General features: G+C 31.6%; 2 protein-coding genes and 2 long non-coding RNA genes across 5 annotated transcripts; 2 read left to right on the top strand and 2 right to left on the bottom strand.

The window, feature by feature from the left end:
* Positions 1–1,626: 1,626 nt before the first annotated feature.
* LOC101257030 (uncharacterized) lies at positions 1,627–8,727 on the top strand. Of its 2 annotated transcripts, none has more exons than XM_010313800.4 (7): positions 1,627–1,728; positions 4,653–4,750; positions 5,330–5,435; positions 6,818–6,991; positions 7,685–8,155; positions 8,237–8,329; positions 8,406–8,727. In XM_010313800.4, the coding sequence occupies exons 2-7, from the start codon at positions 4,703–4,705 to the stop codon at positions 8,465–8,467; spliced, it is 954 nt and encodes a 317-aa protein (XP_010312102.1). In that variant the 5' UTR covers positions 1,627–1,728; positions 4,653–4,702; the 3' UTR covers positions 8,468–8,727. The 2 variants fall into 2 exon arrangements, with proteins under 2 accessions (XP_010312102.1, XP_010312101.1); XM_010313799.4 differs by having other exon boundaries at positions 7,682–8,155.
* Positions 8,728–10,930: 2,203 nt separating this feature from the next.
* On the top strand, positions 10,931–14,879 carry LOC101249221 (ASI1-immunoprecipitated protein 1). Its single transcript, XM_004249197.5, has 3 exons — positions 10,931–11,063; positions 13,706–14,171; positions 14,498–14,879. The coding sequence occupies exons 2-3, from the start codon at positions 13,728–13,730 to the stop codon at positions 14,657–14,659; spliced, it is 606 nt and encodes a 201-aa protein (XP_004249245.1). The 5' UTR covers positions 10,931–11,063; positions 13,706–13,727; the 3' UTR covers positions 14,660–14,879.
* Positions 14,880–16,037: 1,158 nt separating this feature from the next.
* Positions 16,038–18,056, bottom strand: LOC112940167 (uncharacterized). Its single transcript, XR_011212142.1, has 2 exons — positions 17,245–18,056; positions 16,038–17,040 (listed from the first exon to the last, which is right to left on the bottom strand). It is a non-coding gene; the product is annotated as an uncharacterized lncRNA (long non-coding RNA).
* Positions 18,057–20,196: 2,140 nt separating this feature from the next.
* On the bottom strand, positions 20,197–21,005 carry LOC112940132 (uncharacterized). Its single transcript, XR_003244033.2, has 2 exons — positions 20,867–21,005; positions 20,197–20,604 (listed from the first exon to the last, which is right to left on the bottom strand). It is a non-coding gene; the product is annotated as an uncharacterized lncRNA (long non-coding RNA).
* Between the last annotated feature and the right edge of the window lie 4,312 nt (positions 21,006–25,317).

Raw genomic sequence — 25,317 nt, 5'->3', positions numbered from 1 at the left:
GGGGGGGGGGGGGAGGATTTATATTTGTATAATTCTAAGTGTATAGGACGAAGAGATTTATATTTGTATTTATATATACAATTTTCTCTCGCTTTATAAAAACAACAACCACAATTTATATATTTGTGTTTGTATAAAGTGAGACAGGTGAGCCACAAAGTGGTGAGCAAGATTCCAAAGTGGTGAGAGACAAATGACAATGTGTTTGTTACGAATTAGAATTAAATGAAACTATAGCTATATCATTTACTTTGACTCAATAGTTCGCTCTAATGCACAAATTTTTTCGTAAAAAAATTGGCACGTGTTAGCCTAAAATTAGTATATCGACATTTTTAAATTATTATATTTAAAAATAATAAAAAATATCTAATATCATCTCTCTTGTAACTTTCAACCAGTTATCCTTAAGATTAGCAAAAGATTATTCAAAACAATCACCTTTTCAATTCTTTAGTATTTCTAAAAAGAAAAAAAATTATTAATTTTTTTAAATAGGCTATTTATTGCCAATTAAGTCTATAGATTGTTATACTATTCTATTTTTTTAATTATAAAAATAATAAGAAAAACTATTGAGAAAATGTTCCATTATATTATATTCAATTAAGTCATCATATAATAGGGTTGCTACTCCAATATTTATTGCTTGATATAGATGTCGAGTGTAAATTTTAGTTTAAATAATTATGAAAACATTATATCGAGTGAAAGATTTTTTTTTGGTATTAAAATTAATTCACGATATAATAATTAAATATTTGATAAAATTTAATATTCCATGAATAATGAATCAACGAGGAGTTTAGTGATAAACAAAAATAAAGTAAGTGTATGATTGTTAATATCCTCATATTAATTGAAGCAAATGATATATATGAAGTATTAAATGATAAGTATTATAATTGATAGCTTGATAAAAATACATGCTATGGTAGTTATCTATTAGTTTGAACTTTGATATATTTATTAAATTAATTAACTTTTAAACTAAACTCATTATAGAAATTTATTACTATTGTTATGTTATCATATATCAATAGTCTGATTATGTAAATATTTTTATGTGACTGAACTTAAATATCAAACCTAAAAAAACTTGAAAAAGTCATGAAAATTGATAGTAAACAATCTTAAAATATAAAATCACTATTGAAAAAAAATGTTTTTTATTAAGTTACAAACTAATCTTATTATCCAAATTTAATTTATATTATTATCATATATAAATAAGTAAGGTAGCTATTACATTTTATGTATCTATTACCATAAACATAAAAAAATCAAAAACTTGGAAAGTTGGTGTGTTGATAAGAAAAAAAATCTTAAAATTATAAAATCACTTTTGAAAAAGTTAACATTTTTATGAAGTTATAAACTAAACTTTTTTTTTTTTTTACCATAAATATGAAAAATCCAAAGTACCAAATATAAAAAATCTTTGAAAGTTGAAGGAGTTGATAAGGAAAAAATTTTAAAATTATAAAAATCACTATTGAAAAAGATAGGTAACTGTCGTAACTGTTTTTATTTTGGATAAGGGGTTAATTCATAATTTAAGCAAAGTAGAGGGACTTCATAGATAATAATATGAAATATATATATGTAAACTGAAAAAGTGTACATATATGAGTTTGTCCTTCGGTGATCTATTCGAAGAACTTTGCGAAAAAAAGGAGAAAAACGAGGAAGCGGTGAACAGAAATCAGACGGCACCGGCAACGATAGGTGAGTTTCCGATTAGGATTTTTCCGGCGATAGATTGTAAGTGTTGATGATTTGTAGCAGAGGTAAAGTTTCGTTGAGACTCAATTTTGTAAAATGGTTGCCCTTGATAGACTGAACTGAACTTATTTGTAAACGTAGAGAAGTTGTAATCGGTTGAAAAATTGATTTTTTTTGTAATGTTGGAGTGATATAGGTTTAAATTTAGCTACATGCATAGTGAATGATTAGTAATTTTGTAGAGATGAATTTGACTTGGTTGGGATTTGGATTGAGTAGTTGTTGTGTTACATGTTTGGAAATGGGAAGAAAAAATATTGAATTTTGTTGTTTGTTCTCGTTTTTTTTTTTTGTTTATTTGTTGGGAACATGTTCTCTACCTCACACATGGTAGGAGTTTGGGGTAAGGTCTGCGTATATATCTACTCTGTATGATGTATCTCATTGGGATGTGGTCATTTTAAAGGATCATAGAGTTATGGTGGTTATGATAAATGTGTGTTTTTCTTTTTGTATTCCATGGTGTTTGTGTCCGGGCGAGCTTGTGCATCTCCACTAATTTCATGAAGCACGTGCGAGACCTCTCACTAGTGCAAGTAGAGTCTCGGTAAAAAGTTACCGAGGCTTGGACTTACAAGAAGAAACCACATACTTCCTTCGTCCCATTTTATATGAGCTAGTTTGACTTGACACGAAGTTTAAAGTTTATGAAAGAAAAACTTTTGAAATTTGTGGTCTAAAATAAGTGATAGCCGTTTGTGTAGCTGTAAATTATTTTACAAACCAGAAGTGTAAACCACATGCGGAAACTATCTTAGTCTCACTTCCCTCATTTTACTTGCCACTCAGACCACTCCCACCTTATCTCATAGAACTTCGTTCTTTATAATGTCTCTCATGTGTATGCCCGGACTTCCATCTAAGCATCCTAATCTCCATTACATTTATTTTTTGAATGTGGGCATTCTTAATTGGCCAACACTTTGCCTCGTACGACAATGAGCAACACATTCTTCTAGAAAAATACCCCAGATGCAAGCTTCCGTTTCACCTACCCCGCTCCAACACAATGTGCAACATCATTATAAATCTCCCCCTCTCCTTCAATTATGGACCCAAGATACTTGAAGCTTCACCTCTTGTGTACGTACTATGTAGACTTAGAATGATATGCTTCAGTCCCAGCATTATTTTGCCCTTGTACCCATACCTTTTTTCCTCATTTTTCTTCATATTGGAGACTATATGAGTCCTCTCTCTCTCTTTTACTATTTATTTGTTAATTTTTTACATGATAGTAGTTTGTGAGTTGGATTTTTTTTCTTTTTTAAAAAAGCTGGCAATTAATAAACTGTGTTTAAGTGTGAAAAGTCCTTGCCTATCCCAAAATACGTTCAAAGATCCTCTTCATGTCCACCGACCCCTATTCCCAAAATATTTTAAAATATTCTAACTTTGCCCTAACTAAGTTATGGTTTAAGTTTGGACATTGCAGTAGTGATTTTACATGCCAATTGTTTATTCTAAACCAAGTGTTACATGTCAATTATTTATTCTAAAACAAGTGTTACATGTCAATTATGACCTAGTTTTTATCCCTTTCTTTAACAAGTCAAAAGTCATTTGGATGTTAACGTTTACGACAAGGTGGTATTTAAAAGCTTTACAGCTGACATTGGTGGATTAGGTTGCAGTTTAAAAAAGGTATATCTAACTAACTACATATGCACAAATGCATCTTCTCTTTTCACCAGAAGAACATAATGCTCTTGCCTCTCCACATTGTTTTTTCAATGCCTTCAAACACACACACACACACACACACATATATATATATATATTCCTTTCTCTGCAATTCAAAACATAGTGCTTTTCCATGCATCTTTTTCCCAAATATCCATCTTTCTCACCCTGTAAATTTAACATAGTTCTCCCATGGGTTTCTGTACAATTCCTCAACAAGAAGTAAAGAGAGGTCCATACGCTACCACATAACTTTTTGCTATGGTGAATTCATATGCTATGCTCCTCATTGGAAAACTAACTTGTACACAATGCCTTAGACGTAGTTTATATTCTACAACTGGTCTTGCAGAAATGGAATAGATTAAGTAGCTTGGGATCAAGAGAATGTCATAACAAGTTTCACATTTTTGCATCTGTTTTGATCAATGTTTTCTGATTGGAGGTTGTAATGTCTCATATTTGTTGATCAGATGGTCGTCATATCCTTAAATGGTGAACGTCAAATGTACTAGAAACGTTGACGATACATGATTACATCTACCATGCAATATAGAAGCACTAATTGTAGGAGAGGAGATTGTGGAGGAAAAGTATTCTTCCACTAGTTGATTTTTCTGTTACTTCTCCTTTTCTGTCGTTTCGCTTCTCTCTCTCTCTCTCTCTCTCTCTCGTCGAACATAGAAGAAATTGAAGTTCCAGAGATGGTACATTATACCATATCTCTGGTACCATGCAGAAAAGGATAGAAAAGACGTTCGGGCAATATTTCAGCTTCATTGTTACGTCAAGCTAATGGGAGTTTAAACAGTGATGTACATCATCCTAAATAGAAGGAATTCTAAGAGTACATAATTGCAAGCAAAGAATCTTCTTAATTGATCCTAACTGATAATTAATCTCCCTAATTGAGATTACAGTATTTTTACAATATTCTTAATACGTAGCGTTACTTGCATTTAGACATTTCTCCTTGACTCTACAACCTGCAGTTTCCTGTGGTTTTGCTTGATGCCATATTGCTGGGTCTTTCATATGTGTAGTTCTAGCTTATTTTTACTATTTATTTTTTGCGGTGCTTTGCTAATTACACCCTAATTATCTTTAACTTATCAGGTGATATCAATTGTTATTTATTTTTGTTAGCAAGAGTTGAATTTTTTCTTTCCTGACCTTGTCAACAGAAATTGCATCAAGTTTCTGCTGAGCTTTTTAACATTGGAAGATTGAAGAAATGTCTGGTGAGCAGGTTAGAAAAATCGCGCGTGAAGATATACAACTGGTAAGCATTGTGCTACAATCATAACATTTGTTTTCTTGTTCTCAGTATTGAATCATATAATAAGCCCTGAATCAAATGGAAAGAGATAGAGCATGCACAATTTTCTCTGAGCATATGCAGCAAGTATTTGATTGAATTGCCTGGATAATTTCATAATATGTAAATATAATTCTTGCTGCTTATAACTCTTTCAGTTACTTCAATGCAAAGGATACTTCACTCCTGCAAGAATTGTTGCCTAACCCTTTAAAATGTTGGTCAAAATTAACATTATTTAAATTAGAAAAGCGAAAAGTGCCACATAATTTAATTTAGCTACATGCATAGTTAATGATTCGTATAGATGAATCCGACTTGGTTGGGATTCGGATTGAGTAGTTGTTGTGTTACATGTTCGAAAAAAGAGAGAAAAAACTGAATTTTGTAGTTTGTTCTATCTTTTTTTGTTGATATGTCGGAAACATGTTCTCTACCTCTACATTTCACCCTCAGAAGATGTATCTCATTGGGATGTGGGCATCTTATAGGATCATAGAGTATGGTGCTTTCTCTCCTAATCATGAGCTTCTTTGATTTCAGGTGCAAAATCTCATTGAAAGATGTTTACAGCTTTACATGAACCAGAAGGAAACTGTTGATACCCTCTTGCATCAGGCAAAGATTCAGCCTAGTTTCACTGAATTCGGTGGGTGCTCTCTCTTTCTATTTTGTTAATAGTATGCTTTTGACTTTTTCAGATCTGTACTCTCAAGTTTCTTAATATTTACTTAATTTGGAAGACAATGAATCTGAGGAAATTAAATAGAAAAACGACCTGGTATGAGAATTATTATGATGGAGTTAATTCCTAATATGGTCGGTTATCCAAGTAATGGAAATAACCTAAAATAATCACTTCTGTTTGTTTTTTTTGGACAAATCTTTCAACAATCACTTATTTCTTTTAAAATCATCCTAGCCTTTTGAACTACTTAACTCAGCTAATTTGCTTTGTTGGCATCATGAGTTTCATTTTAATGAAAAACCTCATTAATTGACCCCACCTAAGACCCAAAATTGACCCAACAAGAAAATAAATAGTTTAATTATACCGTGTTTACATAAAGATACAGTAACTTAATAATCAAGTGTATATTTATATATTCTGATGTCTTATTCGTATTAAAAACAAATATTTCTGACTCCTTATTCTTTCAATTATAGAATAAGTTCCCTAAAAATCCAACCTCGTCTTGTAACCTTCTTAAATATTATCACAATAATTATAATTATAAAATAAAGAACAATTAGTAATATATGAACCATATGCTGATTAATTTAATGGACACCCTAACAAATGACTTGTGCCTTTGATATCAGTTGATGTTGGCACCAAACAAATAAAAATAAACACAGAGAAAAGAAAACTAGCTTCCTTTCTGTCATTTTGTACTTCAGGTATGTCAGACAATCAGTAGCCAATGATTATCCACACTCATGTAGCAGATTGATTTTTATGATCAAATGGACTAGGTATTTTAATGATCTTCTGATGTTAGTGGAATACTGGAATTCCATACAAAAGAAATTTTTTTGGGGTCAGATTTTGGGTCTTCGGTGGGTTCACTTGATGGGGTTTGTCATTGAAATGAGATTTAAGATGCCAACTACGCAAAATAGGTGAGTATAGTAGAAACTTACAAGGCTAGGATAAATTCATTAGAGATAAAGTAATAGTTGAAGAACTTGCATGTGATAAAAAAAAGTGACTTTATTGGGGTAGTTTCATTACTTGGATGACCATGTAAGGAAATTAAATCTTTTAGGATGAATAGTAAGAGAATTATTTGAAGAGGGATCATGGAAGAAGGCATTCCTCCCCCTACTTATTTCAGAATAGTATTACTTATCAATCAGAAATAAAATATTTAAGCTTATTCTGATTGAATTGAAAAATGTGTTGAAATTATTATTAGTATTTGTTTTAAAATGCGTTTGGCCTGTCTTATCTCAAGTAGTTGATGGTTGTGATCTCTGTGCTTCATGTGTCTACGGGGAGTTAATTTGACATCTTGATCTCTTTTCCAGTGTGGCAAAGGCTTGAAGAAGAAAATCATGAGTTTTTCAGGGCTTATTATACGAGGCTGATAGTAAAAGATCAGATTATGAGATTCAATGAGTTGCTTGAGAGACAGGCTGAGTCAATGCGTGTGTATGCAACTGAATCCGTTCCTGTGTCTAATGGATCTCAGATTCAACCAGGTAAGGCATGAATATCATAGATTCCCTATTGATCTTCTTGGAAATAATTATTATGCCTGTGTTTTTCTTTTCAATCATAAAATTTGTTATAGTTTCCCACTCTTTTCCAATTTTCAGCTTCCTTGCTTTGTATTTTCATACAATCAAATAGGATTTTAGGTTGGATAGTCAAAGGAAAGGTTTGAGGGTTTAAAGTGGCAGATCAAAATGTGAATCTTAGATAGTTGTTGGAAGGATTTTTTCAGGAAAAGTGTCCCAGAGGATTTGTCTTTCGTCACTGTGATTGTGTTTTCAATTTGAGATCATTGATGCTTGTTGAAGTTGGTGAATATGATAAAAATCCGTTTCTTGATTTTGATAAGTAAAATTGAGTAAAAGTTTGAGAGAAATGGAGGAAATGAATGAAGTTTTGGCTTCATCAAATCATCAACATCATAGTCTCGAAATCTTCCTTTAGTTTCTAGATGCATGTCAGACGTGAGATAACCATGGTGTGTATGTTATTAATTTAGTTTCCCTTTTTTTATTTCGTTTAGATTAAGGGTGAAGGAGTGTACATTGCGTCTCTGAAAACAAACACATTTTATGCATTTGTGTACCTGTTATATTGCTTTATGTTTTGTACAATTTCATCCTATTAAATACTGATAAAGGAAAAGTAAGTGATTATGTACTATCACATATTGACAGTAGCACAGAACTCAACCTTTCAAGCAACAGAGCATGCTGAGCCTAATGTGAAGCTTGCCAACATGCACCCGACTATTAATGGCAATTTACTTCAAGGTTACACAAATGGTGCTTCGTCAGTCCAATCATATGCGCAAGCTGCTATGGATGTTTCTGCTCATGCAAGAAGCATTGATTTGTCACCAAACATGCTATTGCCTCAGCATGCAAACCTGGGACTGATGCAAGGACCAAATGATGGGATGATCAACTCAGCTGGTTATTCAGGCAACTATGGTGGTGGGGGCATTCTCCAGAAGGCTCCCCCTGGAATCGGGAATCCATCTCTTCCAGATTTTAGCAATGTTGAGCCAAGTGTACAACCAGTGAATGAGGATCCCTGGGGTGTTGATACTTCTTCCTTTGGTTTCTTGGGAAAGATTCCTCGAAACTTCAGTTTCTCGGACTTAACAGCTGATTTTCCCAACACTTCTGGTTTGTGTTCCCTTCTCCTCTGCTGTAATATCGTTGATCAACTTCACATGGTTATATGTTTTTACTTTCTGTTCTATACAGAGATTCTAGAGGGCTACTCTGGATCAGCCTTTCTTGCAACAGATGCCAACGACTTTTTGGATCCTCAGGATGAGGGAGACCAAGAAAATCAAGGTTAGTTGTGTGGCATCTGATTTTGAGTTCTTTAGCTTAGTATATACCAATACTAATATCCGTCCCAATCTGGCAGCCATTAACGAATCGGACACTATATCAGAAGACGTGAGTTTTGACGATCTTTGCAGTGATTGAATGACTATATTCGGATTTCCATCTCGCAGAGTTAACCAGTCTATGTAATCTTATCAGGTTTAGGGGTATAGTTTATTCCAAGTATTCTAACTTAATGTCCATAGCTAAGCAAGTTGTGCTTTATACTGTTTGCTCTTTCTGTTAAATTGGTTTCTGAACCCATCGACATGGTTTTATTTTCGTATTGACCTCAACGTTTGCTGGTCCAGTTGCTTGTAAATAGAATTGTGAATTTAAAAGTGCTTTGGTTTCTTTTGGAAGTATTAATTCATGTGGTTAATTAGACTGAGAACACCCTCGCAAGGACGAGGGGTGGAAGGTATGCTCAACCCTCGATACATTGCTATTTCTTAATCCTTGCTTTCGGGGATAATGAGTCGGTTGGCTCTTAGAGTATAGTCTCTCTCGGGGTTAGTGATAAGAACACTCTCCTATTGACTAGCAAGTGTGCCATGATGACCGGCCTTAGCTGGTGTGTTCGGTTTACTCATAACTCGTAGATAAAAAATTTTAAATTATATTTTCTCTAGAAAAAGAGAAAAGATATCTCGAATTTTTAAAAAGACACTTTAGTTATATCGGTGTCTATTATCCCATAAAAGTATTAAATATCATTGTAAAAGAGTCATTTTGACTCATTTTCTCACCAGGTTTGTGAACACGCATAACAGGCGCGTGAAAGTCTGTTTTTGCTGACAAAAATCAATTAAAAACTGTCATATTACACTTGTTTTCTTCCTCAAAACATTACCATTCTCAAGCTATTCTTTGTGATCATCTACATTAAGAACTTTCTTAAAGTCCCAATTCAGTAATCAAATCTCAAATTTCCTCTATTTCGAAATTATAATTTTGACTGAAAAACTAAAACATAGCAAAAATTGTTCACACCCAAGTGAGAAAATACTAAAATCAAATTCAACCCAAAAACTTAGAAAGACAATTATCAAAGCAAAACCTAATTACAACACCAAGAAAGAGAAACAAAAAAAGAGAAAAATAATCACATAAAAAGATAATTATATACTGAAGCGAGAAGAAGATCTGATTAGCGGTAAGAATAGAGATAAACAGAGATTGTATATTAATAAATAAATAAAATGTTTGTGAAAATGCAAAAAATTAATTTAGGAACATTTTTTAGTTTTAATGGAAATATAGATATAGCTTGTGTGTATCACACGTGACTATCATTTTTTTAAACGAATCGGTTTGAATTAATATAAGCGCGAGCCTCATGCACGTCTGACTAGGTGTGGAAATGGCCTTAAATGGCCCTTCTACAACGATATTCAATACTTTTGTGGGGTAATAGAACACCCGCAAAGTTAAAGTGTCTTTTTAAAAACCGAAATAACTTCAATGGTGACTTTATATCTTTTCTTCTAGTAAAAATAATGTTTCTGACGTTACACATTTATTGTATCCTTTTCACTCTCGGCATACCTCAACTTCACTCCACCACCTTACTTCAATGCCCTTTTCATGATATTTATTAGATTTTATGCATATATTCTTAGAATAATATATTTTACTTATATATTGAACACAAGAAAATAAGAAAAAAAATTAACTTACTTTTCTAGTTCATATATTATTCTCTTTGGAAACTCTAGTTTCATAGTATGGTGGAAAACCGAGTTTCTTTGGACACTCATTATGATTACGTTATAAACTAGAAAGTAAGAAGACGATCAACTAATATGCTTATGGGTTAATAAAGTATGATTTGATATAAACATTATATACAAATAAATTTTGCCCAACAAGAGGCCGAAAGAAACACATAAATTATTGTTTTTCACAAGTTTTATATCTTGATTATCCATTGTTCTCTTTAACTATTTAAACTATCACTTTTTTCTTATTAGAACACCTCAATGATGAGTTAGTCAAATATTATTTCAATTGACAACAGACACGTGTAGTCAATTGAAAAACGAATTGTATTTTAACATAAAGAAAATTATAGTAGATATATGAAACTACCAAAATATAATAATTTGAATAGATCAATTGAAATATGGACTTCGCAAAAATATGATAGTTGAAATATAGTTTTACCATTTAACTCATATAATATTTTGTACGGATATTTTACAATATTTACACTACTAAGCTAATCTCTAATTTATACTTGAAATAATTAGGGAAAATACATAAGTATTTCTCAATCTATGTTCGAAATTTCAGAGACACTTATATTATACTAAGATCCTATACCCCTCTGAACTTATTTTATATATATCTACCCCTTTCGGCTTATGTGACAACACGCGTTGAGCTAGATAGTGTCACGTAGGTTGAAAGGGGTAGAAAATTATTTATAAAATAAGTTCAAGAGTTACTAGGACCTTAGTATAGTATGTGTGTGTTTGAGATTTCGAACATAAATTGGGTTTACTTACGCATTATAATTATAAAAAGATGATAATATGGACCCAATATGTAATTTTCAAGATAGTTTTGGGGGTTAAAAGGAACTTAGAAGTTTTCCTAAGACTTAACGGAAAATTTATAAAATCACCATAATAGCACAATCCAAGGTCTGAAGAAGGTTCCAGTTAGGTTCCATCAACCTGGGCGAAACTCAAAGGTAATTAGCATCGGAAAACCCCTCCCTTTTAATTTTTTGTTTTACTTTGTGGGTTTTGGTTGTTGTGGGGTTGGAGGAGGTGGGTTTGGCCAAAAATTGATTCTTGAACTTGGGATTTAGGTTTGGTTGAAGAAATTTAATCTGTGTTCTTGAATTCATTATTATACTTGATTCTCAATTTTGGAGATGGAGGGGTTGTACTATACTGGATTCTTTATCTTGTTGAAACAAAAAAATTTGGATCTTTTTTTTTAACTGAATATTTCTCAACGCCTTGTAAATGTTGCTGGGTAAATTGAGTTACATAAGTACTAAATTTTGAAGTTACTGAGTAATTTGGAATTTTGGATGATGGTTGAGCTTTGAAATATGTGATTTTTATACAAGTAGGTATAGTCTATGTCTCTGTGTAGCAAAGATAATGGTTATGTATCATGTCCTTGTGTACAACAATGTTGTTAGGTGCTAGTTATTTTTTTAGCCTCGGTATCTTATTATCTTCTTGTTGTTTCTGCTTGTTGCTATTAGCTTTTCTTTTTCACTGTTTGTTTTGTTCATTCAGCTGAGGGTCTATCGGAACAGCCTCCCTAACATTATTTACAACAATGAGTTTGTTGCTGTTGTTGTAAAAAGACAGTAGAGACTATTTTGTTAGTAATGTTATTAATAATTGCACATTTGCACAGTTCAGTCACAAGTCACAACTACATTAGAAGCACCAAGTTGGTGCTGCAAAAGCTTACGAATCTTTCTTCTGAAATTGTCTAGTTTTGTTCATATTTATTGCCTACATGATGTTGAATCTTGTAAGCTGTTAGGTTCTTAAGTTAATACTTTTTTTAAAATTCCACAAAGCACCTCATGGTGGTTAAGCACTTTATAGCGGCTTTAGGCATTGCCGTATCAGTCACAGGAAGAAAAATATAGTCCAGATATCTTTACAAGTTTTACCACCTCACTATGCAAATAAGAGATGACTCATTGTTTCATCCTCCTTTCCCGGCTCACATGGCTACATGTTTTATTCAGCTTACACGCTAGTAATAGGTTTCCTCTTTCAATCCACTTCCAGACATTCATTTACTAACTGTATGCGACTCTGCTGGCTTTCTCAAAAAATATGTTCTGTGCATCCGATACTTTGACTACTTCTAACCTCTAAGGCAACAACTTTGGCATTAATCTAATAGTTATAGATACTTATATTTGAGCTACAACGAGTGGAAATTAGTAGCTCAATCAAGCTCATCTCGTTTCTTGAAGATGCATCTAGTCCATCCTGAAGATAGAAGGCTGTCAGGACATCTCTCTTACCTATCGGCTATCACCCAACATTTTCAATATAAACCCGTTGTGCATCTATTCGACATGGTAGCATATATCCTGCTGGTGAAGTTTCTGCTTCTATGACTGCTTAACTCTCTACTTAAGTTTTCTCTTTTACTAAACCGGCAAGATGAATTTCTTCCACTGTTGGAAGTAAAAGATTTCATTCTAATTCTCATTTGTGTTTTCAATTATTCTGTCAGTAATGAACAATTTGGAGATACTGTAGTAGCAGCGATGTGTATTTTCCAGTCTATACCAAATCTAGTGTTTTTGCCTGGTTTCTTGATCCACCATGTTCTACATTTTCATGTTTCCCTATTGTGTCCTTTACTGATGCCAATCTACTCAGTTTTCCTTTTAGATTCATGATAAATCCTATTTGTCAACTTCTTGGACTTTGAATCCAACCAGTTCTTTACTTGGTATTCAAACCCTTCCTTTCAAAATGCATGTTCTCAAATCTGATAGGTGTCTTGATTATCTATTCAAATCCAGCATTATTGGTTAGTGATCATAAAGAAGTCTCAGTAGTAAAGACTCCCTTGTATTTGCATATTTTTCTTCCCAATTTACTGAGATTGAAATTGTTCGAGCTTGTAAAACTTCCCTATGTTTCTCCAATCAGCCAAGTGAATCTTCCTCTTGTCAATGGAATCTCGGATCTATATCCAGAATTAAGTCTGAAAATTCCAATGTATCGAGAAGTTACAGGACTTAATTATTCTTTCTTCCAGAAAATGTGTCTCATTAAGTTACTCCAAGACATCAGAGTACGTTCCATTATCCTTTTGCTGTTGCTAAGTCATAGAACAACTCCGCCCGTTTGTAGTTTAGATTACGTCCATGGACCTTGGAAGACCCCAAGAGAAGTTGCTAACGCCAAATTCAATCAAATAAGAAATAGAGTAATCCCCAGCAATCTATTTTGCAGTCACTATTTTCTATTTCCCATTTTCGATGAACCTCTCTAATATTACAGCCAAGTCCCTCCCTGCTGTGTCATTTCCCAACTCCGTAATGATTACTTCCGCTACTCATATTTTTGCAACTTTGCTCCATCGGTCAAAAGAGCAGAAATCACTGGAGAGGACAGCTGAGAATGCTGGTGTGATTCACTTCAGCCATCATCATGGTGTTCCAGCACGAATGTGTCATTTCCCAATACACATAATACCCTTCAACTACGTTAAGTTGGTTGCAGCATGATTGGCACTAAGATTATATTTTTGAGTCGCCAGTAATTTGTTATCAAAATTATGTGAACTGTGGTTTACCTCTTTTTCTAAAGATTCTGGTGAATTGCTTCTGCTTAGGTGAAATTTGCTATTACTCATCATGGAAAGTTTAATGAAAGAGTATGCTGCTTTTGAAGAAAAAGTAAAGCGTACTATCCTCATTGACAGCCTTTCACCTGCGGCTACTGAAGCTGTCGTTAGAGCTTCACTTGATCAATTTGGGAATGTCATTCAGGTCAAGTTTATCCCAAACTACCTTGAACCAAAGACCGTTGGACTATCTGCATTGGTTGAGCTGGAAAATGCAGACCAGGCGAAAACTATAATCTCCGAGATAAGCAGTTCCTCATTTATGATCTGTGGCATGCCAAGGCCTGTCAGGGCACGTGCTGCTGAAGTAGAGATGTTCGATGACCGTCCTATAAAACCTGGTAGGAAGATAGTATGCCGATGGTTGGACTCCAGTGATCCTGATTTTGAGGTCACTGAGAAGATCAAGCATTTGGTTAGCAAACATGCAGAAGAAGCCAAGTTTTGCCTCAAGGTAAACTTTCTTTATTCATTTCAGCGCAGAACACTCTCTCTGTCACACTTTTACTCGTCCATTGTTCTAAAAATATATGTCCACTCTCACTTGTCCAGTTTAGAAAATCAAGAGTTAATTTAACACTTGGTTCCTAATTTATCCTTATTATAAACTAGTCATTTTCGAAAACATTGAGTTTATTATATTTGAAAACGTGATATCATAAATTTGTCATTCTATTTATTGCTCCTGGAGCGGTGTGCCACTGGACAAGTAAAAATGGGCGGAGGATCTCATTTTTAAAGTAAACATGAATGTTAGAATTTCATTTTTTTTCTGTGTAGCATCAACTAGAGGAGGAGGAGAATCTTGCGAAAAAACAGACAGAGATCTTGAACGCAGCGTATAAGAAGTATGAACTCATAGACAGTGTTGTTGGCAACAGAGTCGCTGAACGTCTGTCTGAACGTTACAGAGTGCACGTTGCAAATGCTGAACAGCACTAAACTCGTCTGTCCAACGCTATGCAGAAGAAACTAACATAGACCTAATGATTTTGCTTCCTTGCGATCGATTGACATGTTTTGCTTTTTGTGAAAGATCATATTTCAGGCAGTTGAGAGAGCTCACTCTATAAAAGCTTGTGTAGTGTTAGGTTGATCTTGAATTTATGTTTCAAGTAAACCTGCAAAATATTACTTAATACTACATGTTATGTTATAGCTAGAGTGTGAAAGCTAATGATTGTGTGAAGGGTGTGTTGGAGTTTTCAATTTTTTCATGTTTGGTTGGAAATATTTTCTCTCCGATAATAAGTTCCTTGAATTTACGAAAATGAAGATCCTAAAAGAATTAGGTAAAACAAGTCTCACAAGTGGCATTCCACATTAACTGTATGCTCCTTCACTCCAATGCACTTTATTTTCACCCTATCCGTTGATTAAAAGGATTACATAATTTCAAAAAAAGATCAAAATATGTTCAAGGAGGTACATCGATGAAAGTAACTTTTTTTTGATAAAATTATACACTAGTTAAATTAAAATAGAATAAAAGAAATAATTTTAAATTTTTTTTTTTTGAAAACACGTTGAAGGCGATAGAGACGTGCTTGCTTCAGCACGAACTCCCTTTTATATTATAAGAGAATTCTATTCGTACGAGTGTGTTTATTTGACTGATAATACGTTTGGAGCTAATTAATTCCATGTAAATTGTAAATTAAAGAATTGTTAGTTTATTTACGCAAGCCATTCATTATATGTATGCAGTGTGGGTCTATTCTATGAGATAATTTTGGTAGTAGACATGTGTTTGTGAATGATTGGCTCCAAAATAAATACCAAAAAAAAGAAAGAGTAAGAAGCAATATTGAGTAAGAATAATTCGTAGACAATATTGTAAGAAAATTGTCTATGAAAAAAAATAATAGAAAATGTGACTAGATGAGGTGCGTGAAATAAAAGAGTGTTATTTTTTTAACTTTATATCAGTCTTTTGAAATTACGTGTTTGGTATGACATGGAAATGTTTGATTTTCTTAATTTTTTTTTGTATTGGAGTAGTAAAAAAAAATATTATTCAAATATTTAAATATAATTTGAATTCACGTGAATCAGGGGCGGAGCTACAGCTAACGAAGGATGCGCAAGTGAATACCCTTCATCGGAAAGTTATACCGTACCTACAAGACAAATTTACTATATTTTAATATATATTTAGGTTTGTATACACTTGAGTAATTATAGGAGCTGGCTCATTGGTAAAATGAGTGCTGGAAGTGCGAAGCGGAAGGTTGAGGGTGTTTTTAAACATTTTTATTAGTCAAAATTCACATCAGATCAGTTCCAAAAAAAATGTGATAAATAATTAAATAAGGAGTACTTTTTAAAATTATGCACACTCTTTATAAAATCCAGTGACGTGAATACATATCTTACATGATAAACAACATAAAGCAAACAATAAAAACACAACACACATTGGAGATTTCATAAAACAACACAAAAATCAAGTACTTTATAATTAAAGATTTGTAATTGGACTAGCAAACTCAAGAAGCTCTAAATCTCTTTCAAATATAGCCATATTTTGTTCATCCAACATGACTATAACTTCAACTCCATCCCCACTTTGGTTATCCAATAAAATGAAGAACTTGTCAAAAGGCCCAGCTCCCATGCCCACTCTAATGGGCCTTCCCCAACCAAAGTCCACTTTATAAAGTGGAAACTCGATCAAACTACTACAAAAATAATTATCAACTTCATCATTGCTATAAAATGGTGTTTTCCCCTTTTTAATTGATTTAACTAAGGCACTTTCCTTAGGATGAAGATTCAATTTCCCCTTTTTCATTTCACCTACCATTTTCGAACAATTTACGTCTTTTTCGTTATTTGTTTCCACGAAATAACCAGATAATATATTTCCACACGTGTCATAAGACAAAGGTGGATTGAGCCTATGGCGCATATTTGCAACTTGAAAGAGGGAAGATGGTTTAAATGAACCCGAGTCATTAACTCCTCTCGCAACTAAAGCACATTTGTAGAGAAGTGCGCTCACAACTTCAAGTAGGATTTTGAACTTTTGATTCACGCGCGATTTTAGCTTTCAGTGCATTTAGTTTCTCAACGGGGAATACAAATTTTTTCCCTAGATATGTTGATTCTTTAGACTTGAAAGTTGTTACTGCAGAAGAATCAGTAGATTGTGGGTAAATGGATTCTCCAACAAAATGAGGAGAAAGTGTTGCATTAATATCACGAGTCAAAATTCCCCAATCATTGAAGAAATTGCTTGTGGTGCAACCATCTCCAACCTTGTGTGATAAGCATCCATCAATTGCTATTCCTCCGCAATCAAAATGTCACGAATAGTTGAACTTCGATTGCATACGTAAACATCAAGTAAAAGTACGTAAACTTTAGTAAACAATACTAAAGTTCAGACAGAAATAGTTGAAGTTCATTCATACGTGCCCGAACTTCAATTGAGTATGAAAATTCATATACTACATGTCTCAAATTGTGCTAAAGTGGATACATGACTTAAATGATGAAACAAAAATCAAATTAACTATCCTTACTTGAGTTGTAGCTAAATTTCCTTCATTCATGTGGGCATAAGGTTGCTCAACAGGAAAAACAACATGATCACTATTGGTGTATGGTTGTCTAAGAATATGAGACATGGGACAATGTACATGAACATGTGATAACTCAACTCCCATATCATTACAATCAACATAATTAGCATCATCTTTATTCAATCTTCCAGCATAAGGATAATAAAATGAAAGAAGTTTTGAGAGTGAGTTTTCAAGAATTTGAGGCACATGTGTAGGTTCATAGTTACCAATTTTTGGGTAGAAAAATGCCATAGGAATAGACATATGCATAACTTGATCAACAAATGAAAGTTTGTGAGATTTTTTAGTAGGAGGAGTGAGGATAGAAGGTTTGATTATTTTCTTGGAAATCAATGAAACAAGTGATGACACCATTATGCTTTCAAGTCTTGAACAACCTCAGAGCTATAATTTATAGCATTTTAGTTTTAGATCAGACTAGGCGTAATCAAGATTTTGAGATTGATAGGTGTATTATTATAAAAAAGTGGATTAAAATATAAATTTGATCGGATTTGACATTTAGGTTCTCATCACTGAAAATCATTAAAATGTTAAAATTATAGGTTCAAAATTATTATTTTTTTATTGATCCAACCACTTAGAGACGTGTTACCCAATTTTAAAAAGAAAAATAAATAAGATAAATAAAATATTTAAATTTCTAATCTCACTTAGAGACTTGCACACAATCATCATCGTATGTCATTATATGATATTTTCAGTGTAGATTCACACATATTTTTTTACTATATATATATATATATATATATATATATATATATATATATATATAACACTTCTATATATGATTTCGGGATGAGGGCATGGATTCACTGACCCCATCGTGGATACGTCCCTTCTTAGTTCTCATGTATTTGTATATATAGAGAGAGAGACAGAGTCGGATTTTTTATTTATAAGTTGTCAAATATATATTTTTTAAAAATTTACTGAATGTTGAATAGATTATATGTACACGCTTCTTCTGTTCGGGTATGATTGATATACTATGTCTACCATATCGCCCGTATTATTGATAGGGTCCAAACATATTTACTAATTTTATTTTTAATAGACATTAACTCAATGTTAATAAATTAAAGGCATAATAGAGGTGAAATTGTCCTTTCTTAATTAGTTAAAAATGACAAGGAAAAGTAGAGATCAAATTAGAAAATATTTGACAAAGTAAATATAAATGAAAATATTAAATAAATTTTTTAACATAAATACAAAATTTGAGCAAAGTTGATGAATTTTGTGGAACTCGTAATTTGTATTGTGGCTCCACCCTTGTTATATATATTGGTGAATAGAGTCTATTCCTATCTTTTTTTGGAGCTAATTAATTCCATGAAATTTGTAAATTAAGATAAAATTTTAATTTAAAGAATGGTTAGTTTTGTTACGCAAGCCATTAATCATTTTAAGTATGGTTTGTGGGTCTATTCTATGTGATAATTTCGATAATAGACATGTGAAATTTGTGAAAAAATAAATTACCAGAAAAAGAATGAGTAATATTGAGTAGAAAGAATAATTCATAGACAATATTGTAAAAGTTATTGTCTAGGAAAAAATTTTTAGAAAAGGTGGGTAGGTGAGGTACATGAAATAAAAGAATGTAATTTTTTTTGAAGTTTATAGTAGTCTTTTTAGATTATTAGTTTCTGAGAACGTGCTTTGCACGTGTGTTCTATGTGAATTTTTATAGATATGTTATAATGACAAAAATTTCATGGAATTATATATGTAAATTGTAATGAATAATAAACTGTAACAATTACAAAATAAGAATAAAGACCTACACAATAAAACATTCATAAAAAACTAAATTAAGAAGTCTGATGGAGATAAAAGAAAAAGACAAAAAGAAACAGATTTAAGAAAGATCAAATGTAGACATTATTCTTATAAGACTGATGTATGTATAGATGAAAAAATAAGTATAAAATTTGTACATAACTCTCTGAGTTCTTATCGACTCCTTTCATATCCTATCAAAATTCAAGAGGTTTCTTCATCTACTTTACTATAGAATGAAAATGATAGCCTAAAAATCTTGGTAGGGGTTTCATGAGATTAAAAAAGTTGAATTTATATAGATAAAATAGAAGGAATATCAAAAGATATCTTAAAGTTTTAGTTTAAATATTTGGAGGTTATGAATATGAAAAGATAAGAGTTATGAATATTAAGAGTATAAAGTTAAATAAGTAATTAACAAATAACAATAAATAAATGAAGAATATGAAAAAAGAAATTAAAATTAGCAAACCATGTAGAAAGAACAACTAAAGTTCTTATCACGTAATTAATCGTTAATGAATTTAAATTTGTGAAGAAAGAGTCATTCTTTAATAATAATCGAGAGGACATTATCAACGTGTGTCTCCATTTTGCAGATTTGCACCCTTTATATTATTAAATTTCGTTATTTATCATAAAGGATAATACTTTATCCACATAAATTATATTAATCATGAGAGGCGTTAAGGAAAAAGTTATGAGAAGGAAAAAAAATGCAATTTGGGTAAAGACTTTTAAAAAAATATATATATATAATTATTATATACATATAGATTATAGATGATAAATATTAATTAATTGGATATTTAATTAGAAATTAATCTTTAGAAGTCTAAAAGTAATTAACTTTTTAATTAAATTTATACAATCAAATATTTAAATATTTTATATAAATTTAATTTATAGAAGGGGTAAAACTATAATTCAACTTTCAACTTTTTTTGTTCATGCTTTTAGTAATTTATGATGATTAAGTATAATTTGAGCAAATAGTATGACATCATACTCGAATCCCCATCCTTCAACACATTTGAACCCTGAGTCAGGATCAAATTTTTATTCATTATACATAACTTAAAGTATGTATAAAGTAATCAAATCGACAAACACATATAATAATTAAATAAATATACAAATATATAACTAAACATGTATGTACTAAACATGCAATATACTATATACAATATTTAAATAATAATTTTTTGTATATTGACATCTAAGTAACAAAAAAATTGTATCTAACTTTGTGTTTTAAGACACTACCTCATGATTATGATGTTCTTCAGATCCGACAACTTCAGATGCATTTTCCTCTGATTCAATGTTTACAGCTTTCCTCTTTCTTCTTCCATGTACAATTCTTTCTTCCTCCATGTACAATTTTAATGCCTCTAGCTTTGGCATTGTTAATAACTTCTTGAACTGACATAGGGTCATTTTTTTTCTTTGATCTCAACTCTTCCATTGTTTGTTCTTGTAGAACTTGTTTTGATTTTCCCAAAGACCCTACATCAACCCCAAAATCTTGAGTTAACCCCATTGAAAATGATGGTAAAATGTCAACAAAATTGACATGCAAAGGAATATCTCTGGTAATCCTCATAGATGAAGATGATTCATTCATTGTGTGACCAATTTTAGATCTATCAAGAACAAAATCGATTATTTCATCAAAAAATATGAAAAAAAATAATAAACAGAATACATATACAAATTTTGAATAAGGAAAAAAAAAAGAGGTAAACAACTAAAATTAAAGAGTACTTACGAAATTGAATTCAACTTCGGGAGGGAGTAATTTAATTTTGGAGAACAATTTGAAATTCAAATGAATAGCTGGAAGTATTAAATGTAGGAGAAAAGGTTGGAATGTGAAAAGGAGAGAGAAAATTGTTTTGTGTATAATTATATACAAAATTAAAAAATAAGGTTTTTATACTATTGGTTATATAATAGTGGTGGACCCCATTAATTATAGCAAAAAAAAAACTATAATTATATAAAGTAAATAAATTAAACTATACCCCTATTATATAATTACTTATGAATGTTTGTCATTCCATATAATTTTCCCAAAAAAAATCATCAAATTCATTGTTATGAAATAGTGTGTTTCGTTTTTCAATTGATTCAATTACTTCTGAGATAATCAAATTTTCCTTAGCATAAAGATTCAATTTCCCCTTCCTCATTTCACGTATCAATTTCGGATAATTTATGTCTTTTTTGTTATTTATTTCGATGAAATATAACCAGATAATATATTTCCACATGCATCGTGTGACAAAGGTGGATTGTGCCTTTGGCGCATATTTGCAACTTGAAACAAGGAGGATGGCTTAAATGAACCTGAATTATTCGCTTTTCTAGCATCTATAGCGCATTTGTAAAGAAGAGAGCTCAATAGGCCATATATGTGAATGAAGTTCAGACTAAAATAGTTTGAACTTCATTCATATGTGCCCGAACTTCAATTGATATAAAACTTTACATACGACATATCTAAAATTATTCTGAAGTGGATAGACTTAGCTATTTGAATGATGATTCCGAAATTAAATATAAATGGTTAAACCAAAAAAAATCAAATTAACTATCCTTACTTGATTTGTAGCTAAATTTCCTTTATTCATGTGGGCATAAGGTTGCTCAAAGGAAAAACAATATGTTCATCATTGGTTTATGGTTGTCTAAAAATTTGAGACATAGGACAATGTACATGAATATGTGATAACACAACTCCCATATCATTACAATCAACATAATTACCATTATCTTTATTCAATCTTCCAGCATAAGGATAATACATGTGTAGGTTCATAATTGCAAAATTTTTTATAGAAAAATGCCATATGAATAGACATATGCATAACTTGATCAACAAATGAAAGTTGGTGAGATATTTTAGTAGGAGGAGTGAGGATGGAAGGTTTGATTATTTTCTTGGAAATCAATGAAACAAGTGATGACACCATTATGCTTTCTATATTTGTTTAAGTAAAAATATTTACTAGAGCTACCATTTATAGAATCAAGAGACTGAAATATAATTATTTTTTCGAAAAACAGTCAAAATTGCCTCTAAACTGTGCGAAACAGATTACTTATACCATTTTTTTTAATATATGGGATAAAAAATACCTCCTCTGTTATCCTAAAAGACTACAAATACCTTCAACAGTTAACAATCCAAAATTTTAGTGACGTGACAAATCACGTGGGACTAATCCGGTAATCCCTCCACCTAAGAGTTGCAAATTAGGATTCATTTAGAAAAAAATTAGACCTTTAGCGGTGATAAAAGCTGCGACAAAAGCCCAGATATCGCCACAGAAGATTTCATTGATTTTTAGCATTGAATTATGATATTGTGTTTTTTTTCTTCATCACAAATGATATTGATCAAGGAGGAGTTTGAAGGTGTTTTATATTTATGTCATATGTATATGCATGCATAAAAGGTACAATGATGCATGTAGTAGGAGATCTGAGTCGAGAAGTAATTTTGATGATTTTGTAATAATATTGGATGTTTTTAATATTGATAGTACATATTATTTATTTTAAAAAATTAAGTTACAACCGAAAATTAATTATCATATTTTTTTGTTTGTTGAAATAATAGGTTTTACTAGTGAATGTCTATTGAAACCTTAGACGCCGCTAAAAAATCACTCAAAACCTTTAGTGAAAATATTTAGAAATTTTTTGGTGACTTAGTGTTTGGAGCCACTGAAGGTCTAGTTTTTTAAAAGCAAATCCTAGTTGAAAACGCTTTGGTATGGGGTTTAGTCGCATGTGATTTATCACATCATTAGAAATTTGGGTAGTTAACTGTTGAGAGCATTTACGGTTTCCTGGTACAAAAACTCAACATATATATAAATAAATTAAGACAAAAAAAGAAATTACTCAATTAAAGAAACCATTATGAGTATTGATTATGCTCTATGTGATAATTTTGGTAATAGACATGTGAAAATTCTTTGGCTTCAAAAAAATTTAATTTGTAACGAACAAATTTTATTTTATTTTATTTTCTAGCGTTTTTTCATATATATAAATTTGGAGGTTTTGTTGTAAGAGATAGTAAAAAAGCAATACTGATGTTGATGTAGAAAGAGTAATTCTTAAATAACCAAAGGAAATAGTTCGTGAAAAAAATAGAAAGTATGAATAGTATTATAATGAGATATGTGAAATAATAGTGTTGTCGCTTTTAAATTTATAGTAGTCTTTCGAGATTTATCAAGGGTGTGTTTAGCAGGAAGGAAAATGTCTGATTTTCTTGCTTATTTTTTCGTGTTCCATTAGTCAAAAAAGATTTACTTCAAAACATTTAGATATAATCTAGACAAATAGTATGACACTAAATTTGAATTTCCACCCTTTAATAACACACACACGAACCCCAATTCAGGGTTGGAGTCGGATCATGGGTCAAGGTCAAAATTGAGTCTCCAATCAGAAGTTATATTGTTGAGTCTAAGGCCAGGTCAAGGGTCAGGAATGAAAACTTCGGTCTTGGATCTAGGGTTTGAAACTGAATTCAACTCCTGGATTGATGTCAAAAATGAGAGTTGGTACAAGTCGAGATCAGGGTCAAATCAGGTCCCAAGTCGAGGTTAGGACTTTGGTAAAGGTTGGGAGTTGGTTCTAGGCCGAGGTTGGAAGTGTGGTCCCGTATCGAGGTATGGAGTCAGGTCTTGATCCCAACTGAAGACACCTGATTTTCAACCTCAACCAAAGAACCCAACCCTGACCATGAACCCCACTCCCAATAATATTCTTTTCTATTCTCCTAAAAAATGTAAAGTAATAACGAATCTCAAAAAATGAAGGTGTAGTGAGGTTGTTCCTTCTTTCATCAACATCTTGGGTTCGAGCTTTTCATATGAAAAAGTCCTTGGTACGGAGCATTTTCCCCCATAATGGAGCCCTAGCAATGCGAATCAAGAATAATCAAGCTTCAATATGGATACCGAACACCCAATAGGAAACTTTTTAAAAAATTATGTAATGACTTGGGACTTTGGTTGGGAAGGCCCATTAGGGTGAGCATGGAAAATGGGCCTCTCAACAAGTAGTTCTATTTACTGGATAACCTAAGTGGAGGTGGAGTTGAAGTTATAGTCTTATTGGGATGAACTAGATATGGCTATATTTGTAAGAGCTCCAGAGCTTCTGAAGTTTGATAGTCCAATTACAAATCTATAATTATAAATTATGTGGTATTTAATCTTGTATTATTTTGTAAATTTTATTTTATGTATGTTTTTCAAGACCAAATTAATCTCTTTTTTTTCTGTTCGTCAATTTATAGGTTTACGTCAATCAAGTAATTTTTGTCTTTTGTTATATATATATATATACTGGTCTTTGCTCACGTGCAACGCACGTGTACCTTATTAATTAATATTTCATTTTTTTTAAATGACACAAGTATAAAATATATAAATGAGGCATAAAGTAGATTTTTTAGAAAAATAATCATAAACTTGAAACGATGAAGGGTGACATGTATACTCCAAATTTTGTGAATTAATTGAAACGTCAAGTAATATTACCCTATTATCAAATATAGATATGAGAACCATATATTTATTCACTGGTCATTTGTATTACATACACTTGTATTATATATATGCATGACTTTTCAATTTAATTGGTACCATAAAAGTGAGGTTCAACCATATTATTTTAATTGTTACCATAAAAGTGGCATTACTACGATGACTTTCTGAAAGTTAATGTCTCTATGATCCTATACTATGTGTTGACAGTAATAACTACATTTCTTAAAGGATGAAAAAGTTCGTCAAAAAACCAACAAAAGTTGAAATCCCAAGATAAAAAATAGAAAACTATCACATAACGTATAAAATTGATCAATACCTCGAGAATACATTTCAAAATTACTAAAAATAGTCAAAAAATAAATATAAAGAAACATTCAATGATACAACATATTAACAAGATCACACAAAAATAAAATAATAACTGTATAAACCTCTTCTAGTCTAGATTGAAACCATAATGAGGCTAAGCATATCAAATACCATAAAACCAATAAAAAAGTTTATATTCAAAGAATACATCAAAATCTAATATTAAGAAAGAAGAATCAAAAGCAAATAACACTAAAAAGATCACATAAAATTAACAAATTGTATCACAGATTCTTAGCACAATTTGATGAAAACAAGATCAAAAACTTAA

This window comes from Solanum lycopersicum, chromosome 10 (assembly GCF_036512215.1).
Source record: "Solanum lycopersicum chromosome 10, SLM_r2.1".
NCBI classification, from domain to species: domain Eukaryota; kingdom Viridiplantae; phylum Streptophyta; class Magnoliopsida; order Solanales; family Solanaceae; genus Solanum; species Solanum lycopersicum.
The sequence above is the reverse complement of the archived record's forward strand: the minus strand, read 5'-3'. Positions and strand labels throughout refer to the sequence as shown.

Coding starts and splice junctions, on each gene's coding strand:
- LOC101249221 (XM_004249197.5), top strand. CDS start 13,728: ATGGAAAGTTTAATGAAAGAGTATGCTGCTTTTGAAGAAAAAGTAAAG. Junction 14,172..14,497: donor AAGCCAAGTTTTGCCTCAAG/GTAAACTTTCTT, acceptor TTTTCTGTGTAG/CATCAACTAGAGGAGGAGGA.
- LOC101257030 (XM_010313799.4), top strand. CDS start 4,703: ATGTCTGGTGAGCAGGTTAGAAAAATCGCGCGTGAAGATATACAACTG. Junction 5,436..6,817: donor GCCTAGTTTCACTGAATTCG/GTGGGTGCTCTC, acceptor TCTCTTTTCCAG/TGTGGCAAAGGCTTGAAGAA. Junction 8,330..8,405: donor GGGAGACCAAGAAAATCAAG/GTTAGTTGTGTG, acceptor CCAATCTGGCAG/CCATTAACGAATCGGACACT.